Source organism: Lepisosteus platostomus, chromosome 6, assembly GCF_059453375.1.
Source record: "Lepisosteus platostomus isolate fLepPlt1 chromosome 6, fLepPlt1.hap1, whole genome shotgun sequence".
In the NCBI taxonomy this organism is placed as follows: Eukaryota; Metazoa; Chordata; class Actinopteri; order Semionotiformes; family Lepisosteidae; genus Lepisosteus; species Lepisosteus platostomus.
Window position 1 is genome coordinate 63,622,076 of NC_142616.1, and position 19,614 is coordinate 63,641,689.

The 19,614-nt window shown below is 35.3% G+C and overlaps 1 protein-coding gene across 1 annotated transcript in view; it reads left to right on the top strand.

The window, feature by feature from the left end:
* syn2b (synapsin IIb) overlaps positions 1-18,355 on the top strand; it is an 88,842-nt gene extending 70,487 nt beyond the window's left edge. Inside the window, exons 9-13 of the mRNA XM_088636839.1 lie at positions 1,410-1,512; positions 8,289-8,438; positions 9,929-9,995; positions 15,891-16,203; positions 17,424-18,355. Of these exons, the coding sequence (XP_088492965.1) occupies positions 1,410-1,512; positions 8,289-8,438; positions 9,929-9,995; positions 15,891-16,203; positions 17,424-17,556 (766 nt within the window). The 3' untranslated portion in view covers positions 17,557-18,355. The remainder of the gene's footprint in view (positions 1-1,409; positions 1,513-8,288; positions 8,439-9,928; positions 9,996-15,890; positions 16,204-17,423) is intronic.
* The last annotated feature ends 1,259 nt before the right edge of the window (positions 18,356-19,614 follow it).

The following is a 19,614-nucleotide window of genomic DNA, read 5'->3' on the forward strand; positions in this document are numbered from 1 at the left end:
CCAGCTGCATACTGGCAACTGCGCCTATGATCACTCGTGGTGTTACAGTAGTGAGGTGCTAGACCTCCGTCCTGACAGGTCTGAACTGGCTGGCAGATGGTGCAGTGGCCTCTGGGTTACATAAGCTTGACAGGAATTTCAAATAGATTTGATGTTTTGGTGACATGGAAGGAAATATCCCTAATCAGGACATTGGTCTCAATGTGGAAGAATGACCATGGCCTTTGTATTGGTTATACCAAGAACTGTGTGCTAATGAATAACGGGACCTTTTGTTGCTTTTTGTATTGAATCACCTTTGTACGAACCAACTGGTTGATAATGTGAATTGAAATGCATATTAAGAAAACATCCTAGCTTCACCCTGAGGTCTTTAAATGGAGAAGAAAATATGGAATATTTTTTGTGAGAAGTTGTCAGCACCTGGTAAAATAAAAAGAACCTTTTGATAATCAGCAGACCGAAACCCAGGACTGAGATCTAGTACATTTTCTAGTGCATCCAGATGGTACACCAGTTGTGCCTGTTCTTGAAGTTATTAACCTGTATGTTTCTAAAAGAATAGGAGAAAATTGTGAGCAAGATGAAGCAATGTAAGATAAACTAATGAGAGTCTGTTTTTTCTTCAGCAAAAGTCTCCAAACTGCCTTGAACTTAACAGAAACACACTGAGTTCCTGTAAATGGGTTTTTATAAAACTGCAGCTATTTAGACAAGTAGATGTGCTTTATCATTACCTCCCAGTTGGGTTATTGTGGTGCAAATTAGTACTAACATTAGGACATTACTTTGCTAATTATAGCCAGCTACCATAATTAAAGTTTAATAAAAGTTTAATACTAATTTGAAAACTTCTAGATTAAGTAGCCGGGAAGGATTTTAAACTGCTTTATTTTAAAGACTTGGGTCAAGGTCTGGTTTTAGCATCTTTTCAAAAAAGATCAAATAAAAAATCGAAATCAGGAACAGAAATATGGGAGCAATAAGTCCTTTTACTTCCTAAATTAAATTCAAGCTTCCTCTGCTATATTCAAAAGTCAGAACCAAAGCCAAACAAATGTATAATTTAATGATTAAATAATCAAGAATCAGAATACGTTTTGTCATGAAACAATATCTCAAGGCTTATCTGAATGCCTGATTCTATTCAAACACATCTAGTGCTATGGTGGTACATACAGATATTCTCAGCATAGCACAAGGCCATGTACTGTACCATATCACAAGCACAATAACGTGCATGACTTTCCTTCTGTGCACACCTGTGAAGTTGATGCGAACCATTGGGTTGACTTGTGTGAAAGTCTTCTTGACCTCCAATAAGTAAAACATTGATACAATATGTGTTAGTTTTATACTTACTGTATAATTGTTTTCAGGAGTAAATGTTATTTTCTTTCATTCAACAGGTATAGGCTGTGGGTGGATACCTGCTCTGAGATTTTTGGTGGCTTAGATATCTGTGCAGTTAAAGCTCTTCATGGCAAGGATGGAAAGGATTACATCACTGAGGTATGGGGGGAAAATTAATAGAATGTTCACGAAAATGTATTGTTGTAGTAGTAATAAAGACCACATGAGTGTAGTTGTATGTAAATACAATAGATCCTGAAAATTCTAAATAAAGGTTCCATTTTATACAGACAAGAAATGCACATCATCGTTTACACAAAATATTTCTACTTGTACATCACACTTTGTGACAATAATACCTGTAGGAAAACAATTTTCTCTAAAGAAGTCATTTGCAGAAACGGTTCCATATATTGCATTTTTGTATTTATAAAATGACTGCAAGATGACATTCCTCTGCTTCTTCTTCATAGAGGTAGAAACAATTTTCACTTGACAAAACAGCTTTATTTGCAGCTTAATTGTGTTTTTGTTTGTTTGTTTGTTTGTTTGTTTGTTTGTTTGTTTTTTTGTTATACTGCTTAATATGATGGAGCTAAATTCAAAACTGATCATTTAAGGCTTTAAGATCCAAGATTGTAATGCATATACAGCTGTCTGGGAGAGAGATTTTTCAAACAGAGGCTTGCAGACTAACAATGAGTTACTTGTGTAACAGGGCTTGAAATTTTATAAGGGGCCTGCTACAATTATGTCATTTCCCTAGCTATCTCTCTAAAACGCTTCAATTCCCTACATTAAGGGACTAGTCTTTTGGTGTCTTGTGCTGGATGTTGGTTTGGATTATGCAATTACAGTGGTTCAAATTTGGATTTCAAGCTCAGAGCTTGAATTTTAGAAGCTTTTAAAAAGAAACAAATTTCAACTGTATCATACAAGCAGCTCTACGGAAAATCATATACATAGTGTACAAGTGTATTTGACAGTTTAACTGATTTTTTTTTGTTTTTTTTTTTGTTTTTGTTTAGCTTTGTTTATCACATTTGTTTCTTTTCCACATTCAAAAATAGTCCAACTAAGATGCCTGCCTGGGCTATGATATGAACTTAAAGAGTCATTCACTGTAGAAGAACTCAAGTACCATATATGGCTGTTATTGAAAAAAACATGTAAAGCCTTGAGACTGTTTTAGTAACGTACTGTAATCCCCCTAGGACAATCTGTGATAGTCTAGCATTTCTCCACAATGGAAGGCCAGCATGTGTGTAATCAAAACTAAATTTCATGGCAACTTATTGGACATGCACAGGGACCTTTTGTTGATATTTGTTTTTATTTTTTAGCACACAATAAAGCACGCTTTAGCCAAGAGCATTTCCAGCATTTCCAGCACACATTATAACCTAGAATATCCGGAGGAGAAAACTCTAGTGTTTTGGGAATGACCATCTTTCGTGGACAAATTAAAATTTACATATTTAATTCAGCAAAAAATAACGAAAACTTGGTTTTTATTTGGGAAAGTGTGTTCTCAATTGTATTTTAATGTCAGACAGTAAAATTGCTATCTACATACACCCGGCTAGAAACATTTTTCCTTACTTATAAGCAGGTTGAGGCAGCAGAAAAACGCCACCATTTTCTTACCCTAATCATAGGTTCAGGGGTTCTCTATTAGCAATACCTTTAATGAGCTTCATGTACTAAATCCAAAGTTAATGAATATTTATACAGTTTATCGATGGTTCTATGTAGGTTCTAGATGTTTCAGTAGATCCACATAACGTTATAAGGGTATAAGGTACATACTCATTTGCTAGTGTCCTTCATTAAATGGAGCATAAAGTGAGATCGTTTACCTAATGAGTAATGCCCCAAACTGCAACATTTTGACACTTTAATTTTTTGCTTTGGTTAAAAAAATGAGACAGGTAACGAATAGGGAATGCAGATCCACAACACTGCGTGGTGTGAAATGAGATTGATGTTGAGATCGAGATTGTGGGCCTGGTTAATATTTTGTGTACTTCGGTGTGCACTTTGCCATTGCTCCCATTCCATCCAAATTCTTGCAATGGCTAAGTTCATGTAAATAAGACAATAAAAATTCATGGGATGATTAAGTTACATTCCACAAAGAAAGAACTGAACCGAAGATAAGCTTAGAATAAAGAAACAGATGAAAATCTAACTGACCTTTATTACCATAATGGGGCCTGATAATGCATTCTGTGAAGACATTTTTCTCCTTAATATTGCATTGTGAGAATAGATGTCAGTGGGCTTCATTTCTAACTATTGAGCATTGTAGTGGAAAAAAGCTAATGGGTTATTAAATCATTTTGTTAATCTCCATTTACACCAAATAATAAAGGCAAAATAAGAATGTAATGGGCCCCTAAGATCTAAAATTGCAACATTTATATTAATGAATGGTTATACATAACTCCGATGAAGCCTTTAACTTTCCTTCTATACTTTCTTTTCCTCAGAGCCAGAGCTGCAAAGGAAAATAGAATAAATAGCACCTTACTCACCAGGCTCTGTGTCTTTCACTAAAACTCTTAGATTTTAAAACATATTGGTTCTATTGGCATTTATGGGTCAGGATTTTTATCTGTAATTTTCCCATCAGAAAGTTACAATCTATTGCAACAAATAACCTCCAGGTCAAAATCAAAACATTAAAAGACCTGTATTCTACTGTGGCACTTGAACACAGATATTTACTCGAATAACAGAGATTAGAAATACGCAAAGAGGTTATATTAAACATTAACACCCATAATCTGAAAAGACTGCATAACATTATTTACAGAGAGATCAAATTAATGTTGGAGGCTTCCTTGTATAGTTTAAAGGTTCACAACAGTTGATGCAATGCAAACTAAAAATCAGCATGGAGATCTGAACAAACAGGAGCTGAAGCCTGGATATTACTTTGAGTATTGCTTTGTGTTTGAAGTTATTATTTTTATGCACATGTACGTACTTATGTGAACAGAACTCTATCAATGACGTAAGAGTTATTCCATGCATTTGTGCCTTACTGTTTCTGAGGAATGGTTTTCTTCTTTTTCCTTGCAAATAGACTCATTTTGTGCTTCACCTGAGAAAACAATCCACATGCCATCAGATCAGTCCTGTTGGAAATAGACTGACTGTAAAAGGTGAAAGATTGTGCTCAGATATATTCTAGGATACTGCAGAGAAAGACTGAAGAGGGAAAAAAAACATTAATAGCAGGTGGCCCCTTGTTAATGTCATGTAATAAAATAAATAATATTTGCATTGATATTTGTAGCCAGTAGGCAATATACTTTTTCAAGTGTTCTGTTGTGACTCTTCAACATTCATGCACACAGAAAAAACAAATGCACGCTTTGAATGGTACTCATTAATTAATGTTAATGTTAATTATTTGTAACAGAAAATGTCTTCCAGCCATACATCTCTGATCCTGAAAACAATTGTTTTAAAAACATTTTTTGACTCTGTTCAAAGCAAAATATTAACTAATGTTAATTAGAAGCAAATATTTAAACTGAAAATCACCACTGACTATCCAACAATACAGATATTTCTGGTATAAAAAGGTGAATACAATGAATGCATTAATAAAAAAATGGATTAGAAAGTCAAAAAATAAATGACATAACATGTTAATTATGAGCTTATCTAATGATGAATTTGTAGAGAGTTATACAGCACATCCCCATAGTTAAACATTTTACATTTTACACATTGCTGTAATGATTTTCCAGCATTGTAGTGAGAGATTCAGTGTTTAATGATTTGATTTTTTGGGTATTACTTATAACAGTACTGTCTGTTGCTATGGAAATAGTTAACTTTTTGCTGTATCCTCTCCAGATAGAGCATTGAGATTGAGTGGCTACCTCAGGTTGCCATGGAAACTGTTTTTTCAAAACCAAATGGGAATGTTTACACTACACACAGGCAGTTTGCCACTAATATATTACTTTGGCACATCATAACCGTTTTTTGGTTTTAGCACTGTTAAATGATATGCTACTACACTATTTACTTGGTATACTGTAAATTTTTCAGGTGAAAAATGTTTTCTCAAGACAAAAAATGTGTCAGTTCTTGGATTAAAGAAAACAATGTCACCTATACGAAACAGAGTACTTCTGTTGAATGATTGAATAGGAACTTTGCTGCCTGATTTTTAATAAGTGAACAATTTAGAGTTAGTTCCAGCCACCTGCACTCAAATCAACTGAGACCCTAGCAGCTGCCATGTCTGGTTGGTGTTTATTCCCAATCATGTTTGAAATTGTATTCAATTAGGGTGTACAGGACTTACCATTTATCTCAATTATCTCATTTATCTCGATCACAATGAGATACAGCCGCCCATGCCTGGAGATACAGATATTGTTTATTTTAAGCTTTGTCTCACACCAATACTATATTTGTGTTTATGATTAATCAAGTATGTTCTAGCTTATGTTAACAACACTTGTACTATACCCCCCAAAAGTCTTTACAGTTGCAATAGACAAAACCAGTAACATTTCTTGGTATGACAAGAGAACTTTCTTTTTGACAAGAATACTAAAACATACTGAAGAGGCAAACATCTAACTCCAAAATACACTGGGAGAGCTTGCTTATATAGACAGCAAAAAAAAATAATTAAAATGTAGCTTATATAAAGACCTCATGGACAGCTTATACTGTAAAAGTACGTTTACATTTGGCAGTTTGAAAATAACATGAAAGACTTAATTTTAGTTTAATCTTTTCTAAACTTAGTTAAAAGAAAATAAAAAACTTTGCACATTTCTGTACTGTAGTAAAATATTAGCACAGAGGGAGAGGGAAAGCAGAGACAGGCCTTTCTGTAACATCTCTGCCCTCCCTGCTGCTGGACAATATGGGGATGTGGATGTTGGTCATCAGTAATTCTCCCACTGGCTAAAGGCAATTCCATTCAATTAATTTCATTCCAGCATCGTTGCCTGGAAATTACTTCATGTTACCCTAGAATCCATGCAAGGCGACTTGCAGTTATCTCACAAAGAAGATGAAAATATAATTGGAAAAATACACGAATGGACAGATAATATTGGCTCCAAGTCATAATTTAAGACATTCAGCAAAGGGTTGTATATCAAAAATGTCAAAAGGAGGAATAGGTCAGTGTATGTTTGTGTACATGAGAGTAGTGATTGCTGGCCTGCTCTGTTTTTTTACACATACAAGGTTTGTGTCAGGTATGTGAGGTATGTCCCGGAGACACCTTGGAAATTTCATAGGTAAAAGTGAGAGAACAAAGCAGAAAATGTCGGCTTCTGATATATAAGGCAGTTACAGCCTTGTTCAACGCGAGAAAGGCATGACCGTGAGTGCAGGGATATCTAGAAGAGCCAAAGTCTCTTAAGTGTTGCTTTTTACTTAAGACTGACTAAAAGAGAAGAGTTAAGGGGAAATATTCACCACAGTGCTGCTCTGTTTTCACTTTTGTGGAGAGTTTAAGAATTTCTGTATACTTTTGCAAAACCAAGTGCACAAATTAAAGAGTTATTATGCTATTTTATACCCCATAAGATAATGAACATACTAATGTGGTGTTGAATGCATTTTTGTAGACATAAAAAAGATAGATTGAGATCATTTAATTACATGTGAGATGGTATAGTGGCTGTGCAACTGACAAAATTAGTTCTATTTGATGTAGGGCATTTTGAAAACATAAAACATAACAAAACTTGTCTTTTTAAAAACAGTTTATGATGAATTGATCATTAAACCGCTGTTTGTAATACAAGAGATTTTCCATGTTCGTCATTGTAGAGTCTATTAGTATGTTCTACAATAATAAGAGATTAATAATTTGATTAAGTATACTATTTTAAACAAATGCTTGACAAAAACGTTTGACTTAATTTCACTCTAGTCAGAGATTGTCAAAGCGTTTTCTAGTTTCTTTAAACATTTTTTATTTATTTTACAGTAGAGCTACAGTATATGATTTATACCTAAAATGATCTGAACATAAGTTTTTCAGAGTCTAAAAGCACAATTATTTTATTTGTCTATTTTGTATGCTAAGAAGTTGGAAAAGCTAATTACGTGCTTGGAAACCAAATCAAAATAAGAAACGAAACAGTCACTTACACATGGAAATGTATTAAAATTGCCTTTACTTTCTCCAAAAATCATTCTAAGCTTCATTTTAACACAAAATCAAGACTTGAATTTGTAGTGCTGGATTAATGAATTTTGACAGACAGGGTAATTGTTTCTCTCAAGCTGTGAAGATTCAAGATTCTTTTCCTCATGTTGCTTCATGCTTTGCTCAATGCAGTGCTGTCTGGGATATTTTCCCAAGGATTCAGCTTCTCCCATCCTGCCTTAGTGCAGTGGGCAGACTGGGAATGTCTGGCCAGGCTGGTGACAAGCTGTTGAAAAGATCAGGACTCCTTAGCCAAAACTTAGCGAATCATTTTTTTTTGTATTCCAGTGTTTTTATTTTATTATTAAATATTTATATGATTTATTGAAAAAATTAACCATTAATATACAGGTTGGACAATATTTACAGTGTGAGGTTTAATTAGTATACAGCAGTGGTTTGACTGAATGCATAAACATAGGTTATATACTATAATTCTTTCTTCGGCCTACTATTTTTAAAGCTCTTGCTGTACCATAAAAATATATTTAGAGAGAGCAGCAGAATTTAGTTTTCTGTGAGCTGCAGGACAGAAAAAGGCCCATTCGCCTTTCTGAAAGCAAATTTAACTTGATTAACTGTACATGCAATATACTTTGATGTGTGTCTGATGCTTGGATATGTTAGTCTGCCAACTGAGAGATATGCTAAGTCTTCCAGATCAATTGCACAGCTCAGCCTGGGATTCTGTCCCCTGTGAAGCTCTTGTTTTCTTGTTTGCATAATGTAGGTAGTGGGTTCTTCAATGCCACTGATTGGGGAGCATCAAGCCGAAGACAGGCAGCTCATTGCTGACATGGTCATGACCAAAATGAATCAGGTGGTACCGAGGACACCTACTCCTTCATCTCAGAGACCCACCACCATCCAGCCACCGCAGGTAAAGAAATCTCTTTTTTTATTGAACAGAGATTTAAAACAGGGGGTTCCCCCTGACACATACAGGAACCCTGCTCAATCAGATCATAAACTGAGTTCCGTGATCCAGACCTTGCTAGTTGAAGCACTGGTCATGTCACAAACCCTTGCCACAAACACTTGTTCCTTTGCAGCCTACGTATGCTGACGCATCTACCTACTTGAACTATAAACCAAGTATGATTGACGTTCACGGATCCCCGGTTGTGCACCAAGGAGTAGAGTTGTAGCAGCAGTAATAGTAATCTTATTCGTCATCTGGGGCTGTCTTGGCTTTCTGGCAAGCAGCAACTCATCTGACTGGGCTTGCAGTGAAGTCACTTAGAGAAATTGCCACTCCTCCACTCAATGCCAATTCTAGGTCAGGTTATGTAGAGCTTGCAATGTGCCATATGCCGGAAATGTCCATGTGTCTCATCCTGTCCCAAGATCAAAAAGGAGCTGTTAATGGAGACAAGTCTTTACTGGCGATTCCAATATTTTTCAAATCAAAACAAATCTTTTTGGTGCACCTAAAGATAAATATATTCAAGGGAAATATTCAACTAAAAGCCCAACAACAAATGAAGATAGAAATGTATATGTACAATATAAATGCGGGTATCAACTGATTTTGTTACACGACATCTTGCAGCAACATCTAACAGCAAGCAAAGCTCCGTTTGAATATAATAATTAAATATGTCACCACCATAAAAAAAGGACATTCTGGGTTGCATTTGTACATTGTACGCCTGTGTTTAGTGCTCCATCTTCTGGGGAATGATAGAACGACCATTTATTACAGCCATCAAATCCAAAATATTAGGTTTGAAGGTGAAGCTAAATTACATTTTCTGTTTTACTCACTGCGTGCATTGCTCTTTTTATCAGTCACCATATTTCAACCCTCACAATCATACATTCCATCTTTTTTATCACAAGAGTAAGAAATCCATTGATTTTTTTTATAGCTTTTAACCACGCTGCAAAGAACATTTCCCCTTCCCCTTTGCCCATAACATTTTCTGTGTACAGCAGTCAGTCAAGACTGGATTGATCTCCATCTGCGAATCTACCGTTTCTGAAAATAAAACGTCTCTGTCCTTTTTCCTTTTTTAAGCTTAAGATTGAAATCCATGTGTGAAATGATGTTGTGTGCACGTTACAGTATAACATAAGGCTGGTTTCGCAGTCCAAGACGTACAGTACAAGATTTGTTTACTAAAATATAATTAGGAAGTCCTATCTGTAGTCTGTAAAACTACTAGATGTTAGTAGATAATAGTTCACCAGGTCAGTGTTTATGATACACTTTACTTTAAGGTTACTTAGGTAACAAGCTAGTATAAAATAACATTTTAAGGCAGACCAGCAGTGTACTCTTTGTCTGTGGTTCTGAGGATGACTGATGGCAAAAGGCAATATTTGGAGTCCTTATGGCTGGCCTATCAATGTCTTTGTTTCTTTCAGAGCGGCTCGGTAAAGGAAGGTCTGACAGACAGCAGCAAAGTTCCACCTCAGCGGCCCCCTCCCCAAGGTTGTTTACAGTACATTCTCGACTGTAATGGCGTTGCAGTAGGACCGAAACAAGTCCAGGCAAACTAACCTTAGAGCGGTACAGTGAAGCGTCTTAGCCAAATAAAACACCAGACCGAAAGAACATAAAAATAAAAGAGAAATGTTTTCTGTGCAATTCTGCAGTGTTTCAGTGCTGACCTGGACTGTGTTTTTTCTATGCAGTGTCAAAATGTACTGTCCAACTTGTTTACCCGTTCATGTCTGTGCTTGTAATGGCTGCCTTTGTTTCTCTGTAAATCTTGTGGTTTTTCAGGGCTGTTGTTCATGGTGTACAAAACGAAAGTGTGCCTAAATCAAGTCCAGTGCTGCTTTGTCTTATTAAGTATTTAATATTTTAACTTTTTTTTTTACTTACAACGTTTCTTCATATTGTGGGGTGAAATGCGGTTTGAGACTAAAACCCTTTGCTTATCTGTGTGTGTGATAGTTGTGGTGTTTCCTTTTCTTTCACCTGATATATCCGTATATATAAATATATTTTTTGCATGAATGATGTAAAGACAGATAAAGACAAGTGTATCGGAGATGGCGTTTATGTGTGGGATGAACACAAGATGTTTCTTCTAAAAATCTCACTTTATTATATCTGTAAAAGATGTTATATCTGTATTTTGAGCATGGAAATGGTTTATATAAGAAATAAGTGTTGTCCTAGGCTACATAAAAATGGATGTGGTTGACCTGCAAAAGAGCAAGCTGTTTTCAGTGAAGTTTTAATCATTCCTTAAATTTATATAGTGCTTTTCATTCCTAAGGATCCCAAAACATTCTCATTCACAGGAGAATACCTACTCTATCTAGTTCTGAACTATGGCAACCACCTGGGTGAAGACTAAGAGCCATTGTGTCTCAGCAGCACCACTACACAACACATCAGGCAGAGAAGTGATAATGGCTTCATCAGCCGAAGTAAGGTGGAATATTAGGAAGACTAGATTATATAAGCCTATACTGGACTTATATACTGTAGGACACAGAGGTTAACACCTCTACTCTTTCAAAACAGAGTGATACAGGCAGTTTTAGCAATAATAGTCAGAATAATAGTCGTCAGAAATTGATTCGTTCAGCTTCATAACAACATGAGAGTGACTTTTTTCATACGTGTTCTTATTTGATTTTAAAAATTCTTTTCTTAGGGAATTTATAATGTTGTTTTTATATTATATACGGGACCTTTTTCAACTTTTCCTTCTGACATTATAAGTTAAATGCTGTGTAAAAACACCAGTACGTGTTCTCTGCTAAATTGATTAAGCTCTAAAGCTAGCATACTTTCTGTATATGTTGGTGAGCACCAGTGGTTTGGATTGTGGTTGTTTTGTAGACACTGGAAATTGAATGTCTGTTGTTTCTATGCAGTAACTATACCAATGAGGATATTTTATAATGTGTCATCAGAAGCAACAACACATCTTACGTAACCATTACCATGAAAGAATTTCATTACATATTGATATGAGTTCTAAATCCCTTAATGCTACATTTGTTTAGTGACCAGATATTGAAAAACTAAAAAGTGAATTAGCAGAATACTAAGGCCCTTATATATAAAGCCATGCTCCACTTCAGTTTAACTTTTTGTGTGATAAGTGTTCTTGTTTCTTCACAATCCAAATGAACAAGAATTTATCTTATATACAAAAGTACCTTTAATCTTGATGACATTAATAATGTACACAAAGTATCAAATTATTATGTTTATGTCATATGTTTCTGAATTTTGTGGATGATTACTGAGCAAGGAACAACAAACTAGTCAAAATTCCAAGGACAAGATCAAATTGATAACGTAGAGGTGCTATTTGCTGAAATAACAAATTGAATTATTCCATTCATTGCCTTAACTCTAACTTTTAAAAACGAATATGGCAAGCCAATTGATATTAACTTTCTACCATAATATAATAAACTATAATATAATTTCTACCTATAATAAAATAAGTAGCATTAGTAAAGGATTTGTGAGTAATATGAAAATTCTGATAAAAGTATGATCTTAATCATAAACCTGCCAGCCTCTCCATACTGTAACTACAGTATAGGCTATACCCTGTCCTTGCTTCATCAACAAGGCTTGTAATGGATGTACTGTAGGTTTAGTTTGATTATAATGGCTTAACCAACAAGGCAGATTGTTCCACAAATCTTCTCAGTGCCTAAGCTTGTTCCTTAGGATACCAAGGGGCTTTGCAACAACATACATGTACACACAGTTTATCCAGTGGTAAAAGTCTCATTTATTGTTGAAGGTACTGTGTTTTCTTCACTGGAGGTCTGATAATGTTACACTGGGCATTTTGACAAAGGGAGCTGTCATGTGTAACGTGTAGCTTAATGTGCAAAAACACAATGCTAAATATTGCTGCCACTGTCATTTAAGAGTAGTAACCTAATGCTTTACAGTCTATAATATTCACCACCTTTTAGAGATAGGAAATTCACAAAATTGTATTTCAAGTACATTTGGATAATGTCACTGTTGTGTACTATGATTTGAAAAAAATCTTTTATGCCTTTTAAGATCAATGATATCTAACATTGGTTATTTCTTCAGTAATGCAATAGCATTCATTTTAATTTGTTACAAGTCAAAAGGTATTGGTTTATATTCTCATTATTCTGCCTTTAAACATAAAAGATGGAGAAAAAGTGGCTTTACGCACTTTAACAAAGTAAACATAATGTGTATTGGAGACCAAAAATTGTAAAAAAAAGATTGTCTAGTAATAGTTTTTATGTTCATTCTATTATGTTTTTATTAATGATAATGCTCTGAGATGAGTATGAATTACAGTGATCAGTGATCCATAGTTGTGATTACTAACTTTCATATGCTTTGGCTGTGCTTCATGAAACCCAGAATGAGCATTCTTGGATTTGAGTGTTGGATTATATACACTTTTTAGAAATTATCAAAAATAAAATAATTTAATGTTGTAATTGCAACCTGTAAAAGAGACTGGTAGATTCTTATGAAGCTACCGAAATCAACCTAACAGGAATGGACAGTTCATCAAGATGTTTTGAAATCTTTTTTCCACCCATAGCATTTATAGACAATGACTCCTGTTGCTTTGTTTATATTGACCGAATATGTTGGCCTTTTCTTAGTGGTCAGTCTTTGGTCAATAGCTGGAATATATTAATATTTATTGTGTATTTCTTGGGGTACTTAAATATAGTCAACATAGTCTGATAACTCTCAATACCATTTATAGCCATTTACCTTCAAATATGGTGCCACTGACTGTATAGTTAGAAAGGTGGATGATTTGTTCTTTATTCAGAAACAGATAAAAATGCACACATGTGAACAAATATTGACAGTCGCAAAATGAATTTACTATTTTTTTTAATTGCAGAGATTTTATTTTTAGTTATATTGAATGTAAAGACAAATAAAAAAAACATACTGTATTGAAGCTTTTCCATCTACACACAAAGTAATTGCATTTACATACGTAAGATGATTGACCAAAGTTTTATGTAGTATTAATGTAACAAATATTAGTGCAGGCTGTATTTGAGTAAAAAATAGAGTTATTAGTTACTAAATTTAAAAGTTACAATAAATCTATATTGCACTCCATAACCTTTTTAATTTTTGCAAACAATTAATTTTTCTTTTCAAGGCTAAAGACTGTAAACATCCAAATAGCTAGGCTGGTTGTGCACTGTTTTAGAATTGTAATAGGTTATATTGTTCTCCTATTTCCAAAATCTTAAAACTTATCTTGCAAAAAAGAAATATTTTGAGAAGCCATTCATATATATTTAATAGAGCTTCCTTCATCATTCAAATTATTTAAGTAGGCACTGGAGAATGGTATACCTTTGAACCATAACAGAAAAAGGAAAAATAACATTTTTAAACACAGGAATTTTTTTGTCAATTTTAAATACCACCAATCTTAGAACAATACATCCAAAATTAGATTTCTGTTGTTTCTGTGAAAGCCTTTTCTGGACCAGTTTCATGTTAAACATAAAGGCATTCCTATAGAAAAAATGCAAAACTTTACAGAACTGATGCATTTCCCGAAGTAAAATGGTTTTTAAATGCTTTATATATCAGAACGTTTGTCAATTTTATCTAGTTCTGTATTCACACCCATGACTGTTAACTTGATTTACCTAAGGAAAACATTTCTCCGGTGCAGTTTTTAAGTGATTTGGCTGATTTTGAATGTTTTTCAGCTTCCATTCTATATAGTTTTAATCCACTGATATGTATTTATACCAATTGTTCTAAATTTTCAAGAAAGAGAACTGTTTGTCTTTTTTTTTAAATCCAGTACTATGGTTGAAATGATTGTGGATGATTGTGGATGAATTGCCCTGCTTCTTGCGTGATACTTTTGCCCCCTTTATCCTTTCCTGGCAATAAAGCTTCCTTTGCAAGATCCGTATGTTCTGTGTTACAATATTTGTTATGAAACTGAAAATTTTATTTCTCAACCTTTTAAACTAACACTCATTCATACAGAAGTAACCTTGACAGAAGGATATTGCCGTTTTCTCAGGTTTACACTAAACTCTGGGTCAGATTTGTCTGCAATGCTCTTATTGTGCTTGCACATCTGTTGAGGTGCAAACTCAAAGCATAAAATGATATTTGAATTAATATGTGATACAAAATGATTACTGTTTGTAAAGTCAATCATCCCACGTGGAGTGCAATTAATCATGCAAAATATGTGTATATTATATCCACACAAATGCCTGACTTGGAAATATCAGTATTTGTACTGTAGGAATAGATGTTTCATTCCTATGCTTTGCTAATCTACTGCTTTTCAACCAGGATAAAGAGTAGTTTTCCAGTTAAATTACAGCTCAATAAATGAAGAAAGGAATGTTCTGCTTCCAGCACGTTTTTCTGAATTATTTAAAAAAGCAAATAGGCATTCTATTCTGCAACAGTGCTACTGCAAATCAGGGTGTGTTATATTGCTTCCAGTTCCACACAGTGTCGACCTGTATAATAATCGTGCCCCAGAACTGAAGATTGATAGACTTTAACAGTAATACTGGAAAGGTTCACTGATTCATTTCTATCCCAAACAATATTAGTACTGAAGCTATTTGATCCAATAAAATTTTGTCAAATATGAATCTTCCTTCTTTTATGAGACCAAGCCAGACTTACCGTCCCAGTGCAGCAGAGAGTGGAATGTCCAGCATGTCAAAAGATAACAATGGCTCTGATGGGTGGGTGTGCGGGCTGGAGGGTTATGTCAGCCCATTGTCATCCTCCCCTGTCGCTCTGGTGAGCCAAAGAGTGGAGCAGCAATTGGCGATTCCAAATTGGGGTGGGTATGCAGCGAAAACCGAAACAGGGCATTCTTTTGAAATTTGGAACCATTTTGTTCTTGAAAAATATGCTTTGGGAAAAACTGCCCTAAAGTCACAGTGCACATAACCTCTTGGAATATCGTTCTGTTACGCATGTTTTCTCCTCTATGCCTTGCTTCTGGTGCATGAAGTATATTGTATTGCAAGAGACTGGCTCCAGTCCCGCTACTTCTGTGTCCCTTGTGGTTTCCTTTGCATTCTTCAAATCTATTTCGTTGTGCTCCCTCCGTCTCTAACATCCTAAGAAGCAAAACTGCTTGCTTCCTTCCCCCCCCTCTCTAGATAGATTACTTGTGTGTCTTGTTTGGACAGTCGTTGAAAACCTGGAGTCTTATAAACCTTTTTATAAGACCAGAGACCTCCTTAACGTGTGATGGATTCAGAAAAATACATAAGTGAAATGATGTAACAGGTGCTGGATTTAAAATCTATTTGCTCTGTGTGAGGAAAAAAAAAAAGTTGTGACATGATGAAGTGTTTCTTGTACTGAACCTAGGGGGCCCAGTGCAACCCCAAGGATCCCAATCCCAGAGTCAGGAGCCTCCATCAGAACAAGCTCAGAGTGCATCTGCACAGGAGCCCAGTCTCCAGCCACAACTGGGCCCCACTACACAGCAGCCCCGGCCGCAGGGACAAGGGGCTGCCTCTGTAGGGACGCCAGAAGAGGAGCCTCCGAAACTCCAACCTCTGAAACCCCAGCCTCCAAAACCGCAGCCTCCGAAACCCCTGCCTCCGAAACTCCAGCCTCAGCCTCAGCCTCAGCCTCAGCCTGTCACCAAGCAGAAACCTCAGTCGCACCCACAGTTGAAGTAAGAGGCTTTTTTGTGGAATACTGGGGGGGAAGGGCTTGTTTGTGTGGGACAAGACACCCCACTGGATAGTGACAGCGACTTCACATTGAGTGGAATCGTCCTGGATTGCTGCTGCTTAGTAATTGAAAAAACTTTAAAATTGTAGTAAGATAAAAATATGTAGTGCCCTTTGTTAAGAGGCACTCTCATTAGTAGGCATTGGCTTAATGTGATAACAACTGCCTTTTACCCTCGTTTTAAAAATAATATGTTAAATGTCTGAGATACACATTTACCAAAAGAACAATAAATAACTTCTTAAAAATTCTGACGACAAATTAGATTGGGTCTTTTTCCTCTCATGGCCAGATATTCAATAGCAAACCCACACACACTAGTCAGGTTCCCATGTGAATACTCAAGTCAGAAATAATCTTCTTGATCTCAAGACTTGGTGTGAATAGGTGTCAGCAGTTGTGAGGAGGAGAATAAGAAGGCGGGCACTGTTAAGAATATAAATCTGTAAATTAAACTCTGTTTTTCTTTTTGCTTATACTCATACTCATAAGTTTATACTCTGATTGGATCATTTCACTTTGACAATGCATTCAGTCAGATGTCAATATTTTAAGAAAGGATTAACAGTTTACAAAAATGCCACTATTTACATGATCACATTTACAATCCCTCATAGCACAAGTGTGTAATGGGAATACTTTTAACACAATTTACATAAATGAACTTTTTGTGCGTGGTTAGTGTTCAGTATTCAGTCTGATAAATTATTCCATACCTAAGTAATTTGACTCATCTCTTGAGACTTCTGCTTCAAATAGCTGCAGAACCACTCCAATAAACTACATTTAATTGCCAAGAAAAATTCCCTAGCATGACACAGCTGTTTCTATTGTACAATACTGCCATCTTGTGAAACAAACTAGAAGACAAGTCCTTTCCAGCCCGATTTCGAGCTTTCATGGACCGTTTGGGCTATTCTAATTTAACCCTTGCATCAACATTTTTAAAATGTGTCATTGTCCAGGCAGAAGTCAATAAGCAAGGCTATACAAAGTGCAAAAAACAGACTGGGTCCTTTTGTTTTTATGTGTTTTTTATATTGGTTTTGATAAGGCAGGACCTGTTGATTGAAATACAACTATGACTTTAATTAAATATGTGTCAAATGTATAGTGGGAGAAAAATGCTCCTCTTATCTGGTGTTTCCTTGTTTCTTCCAGTAAATCGCAGTCCTTGACTAATGCCTTCAACTTCACCGAGTCATCCTTCTTTCGCTCGGCCACCGAAGATGAAGCCAAGGCAGAGACCATACGAAACTTGAGGAAATCCTTTGCCAGTCTGTTTTCTGACTAGATGGCAGACAGCAGAAGTTAAACAGGAATGTTATTTATGATACTTATTTAAAATAATCCTTAGCGTGCCCTAGTCCAACCAAATCTTCAGTGTTTCCTCCTTCTTTCTTCCTATTATGATAGTATCCTGACTGTAGATGAAGCAATATGCAGTATAATGTAACGGTTCAGTGGAAGACATATAAAACATTAATATCTATCATGTGCCAGAGAGTCGTGTTATAAGGATCAGAAGTGTGTCACTGTGGTTAAATAGGGGATAGCATTAAGAGTCAGCATAGTCCTCCAATTTGATGTTGTGGCCTTCTTGTGACAGTGCACCAAGTAAATTGATATATTTTATTATATCATGCCTGTTCCCATAATATAGCTGTAGGTCAATTCAAGTATGGTATTTTCATAATTGGTCAGATGTTTTTGTACCACCATATCATAACAAATTAGAAGCATCGAGACAAACATGTTCTCTTAGTCCAAGCTGAATGCAAAAATGCTAATTTCATGTAGACTGCTCTGTATTCCAGACCATTGCTGTATGTTCTCTGGCAAAAGCTTCGTGTCTACCATTCAGTCTTCAAACACGCTGACTTGCACATGAAAAAGAAAACCTCATTGCTCTGTTTAATGTAGACTTCTGACATGTTGTGTAAGATGTGAGCCATTTCTGGAGTTTCTTTTGTGTTCAGTTCATGCTGTTGTTTATTTGTATTGAATATTGCCCCGCATGATCCCATGATAACTGACTACTTCTTTGTTTTCTCTATGTCTATTAATAAATATGTGGCCCATTACATAGCTAATTGACCAGTGATCTGTGCCTTCACTTAATCAAGGTGTGAGTCAAATAAAATAATGTTTTGGTGTGTTCATTAAAAAAACACCATGTTATCATCCTGCAAGTTATTTTTGGAAAGTCCAGCTCACTGTTTAGTGTTCTTCTCTAAATTGTTCTTGGTCTTTCTGCTTCTCACCGCTGCAAGCAGGTTTTGTGTGAATGTGCCCACTACTCTTTCCTCATGTGTAGGCAGTACTCTTTAAAAATACTATAGTAGTTCCCTATACTGTTAAAATAAAAAGCACTTTTACAATTACTCTCTGGACAGCAATAGAGTCTGGATAATCCATTCTACCCTATTGTTTTAGCATTATCACAAAACCTTTCAATTAAATCTTGCACACTTCACCTCTATTTCTATCTCTATTTTTAAGTCCAACTTTATTTAATAATAACCTACTGTATGCAAAAATGTTTTACAAGAGCAATGGCTTCAGGTGGACCAGAAAAGAAAGCAAACTAAATTCCCTACTTAAACTAGATTACAAAAGATTCTGTGGTTAAGTAAATTCTTGCAGTGTTAAAATAAAAGGCTGATTTTTTAATTAAAATTGGTGGATAGGTGAAGATCATGTAGTGTACATAACTATAATTTGTTTTCAAAATTGCAGAACTTCAGACTCTGTTACCCAGATATGATCACCAGATCAAATGTTTGATCTTTGAGATGCAAATATTAAGAATAAATCAACTATACATATACTGTAGCAACATTTATATGTAGAATTTGTAAAGTCAAAGAAGTAACAATCATTTATTTTTTCTAATTTATGTCAATATCTTTATTTTTGGATGACAACTTTAAAGAAATTACACATCGTAATTATCATAAATTTCACAGCATCGTCTTTTCTATTACTTTGGAGCATATGGCACTGCAAGACATCCTAAAACCTTTTCATAGGAAGATTGTTTTCAATTATTATTAATTTAACAGCATAAGGGGGAGTTACAGGCTGATTCTATTTATATTTTGACTTTTCGAAGCAAAAAGGAGCTTTCAGTGTTCTGGAATGACCATGTGCCAAAAAGAAAGCATCCAAATTTGCTAACAAATTGGATAACAATGATTGCACGACTACAATAAATTCCATGAGGCTTTAATCTTGTGAACTACAGTACTTTGAGCTCATAGACAGATTCTTAAGCATTTCCATTTCTTAATAGGGAAGACTACTTAGTTTAAATATCTGAAAGAAATAATCTGACAATATACTGTTATAA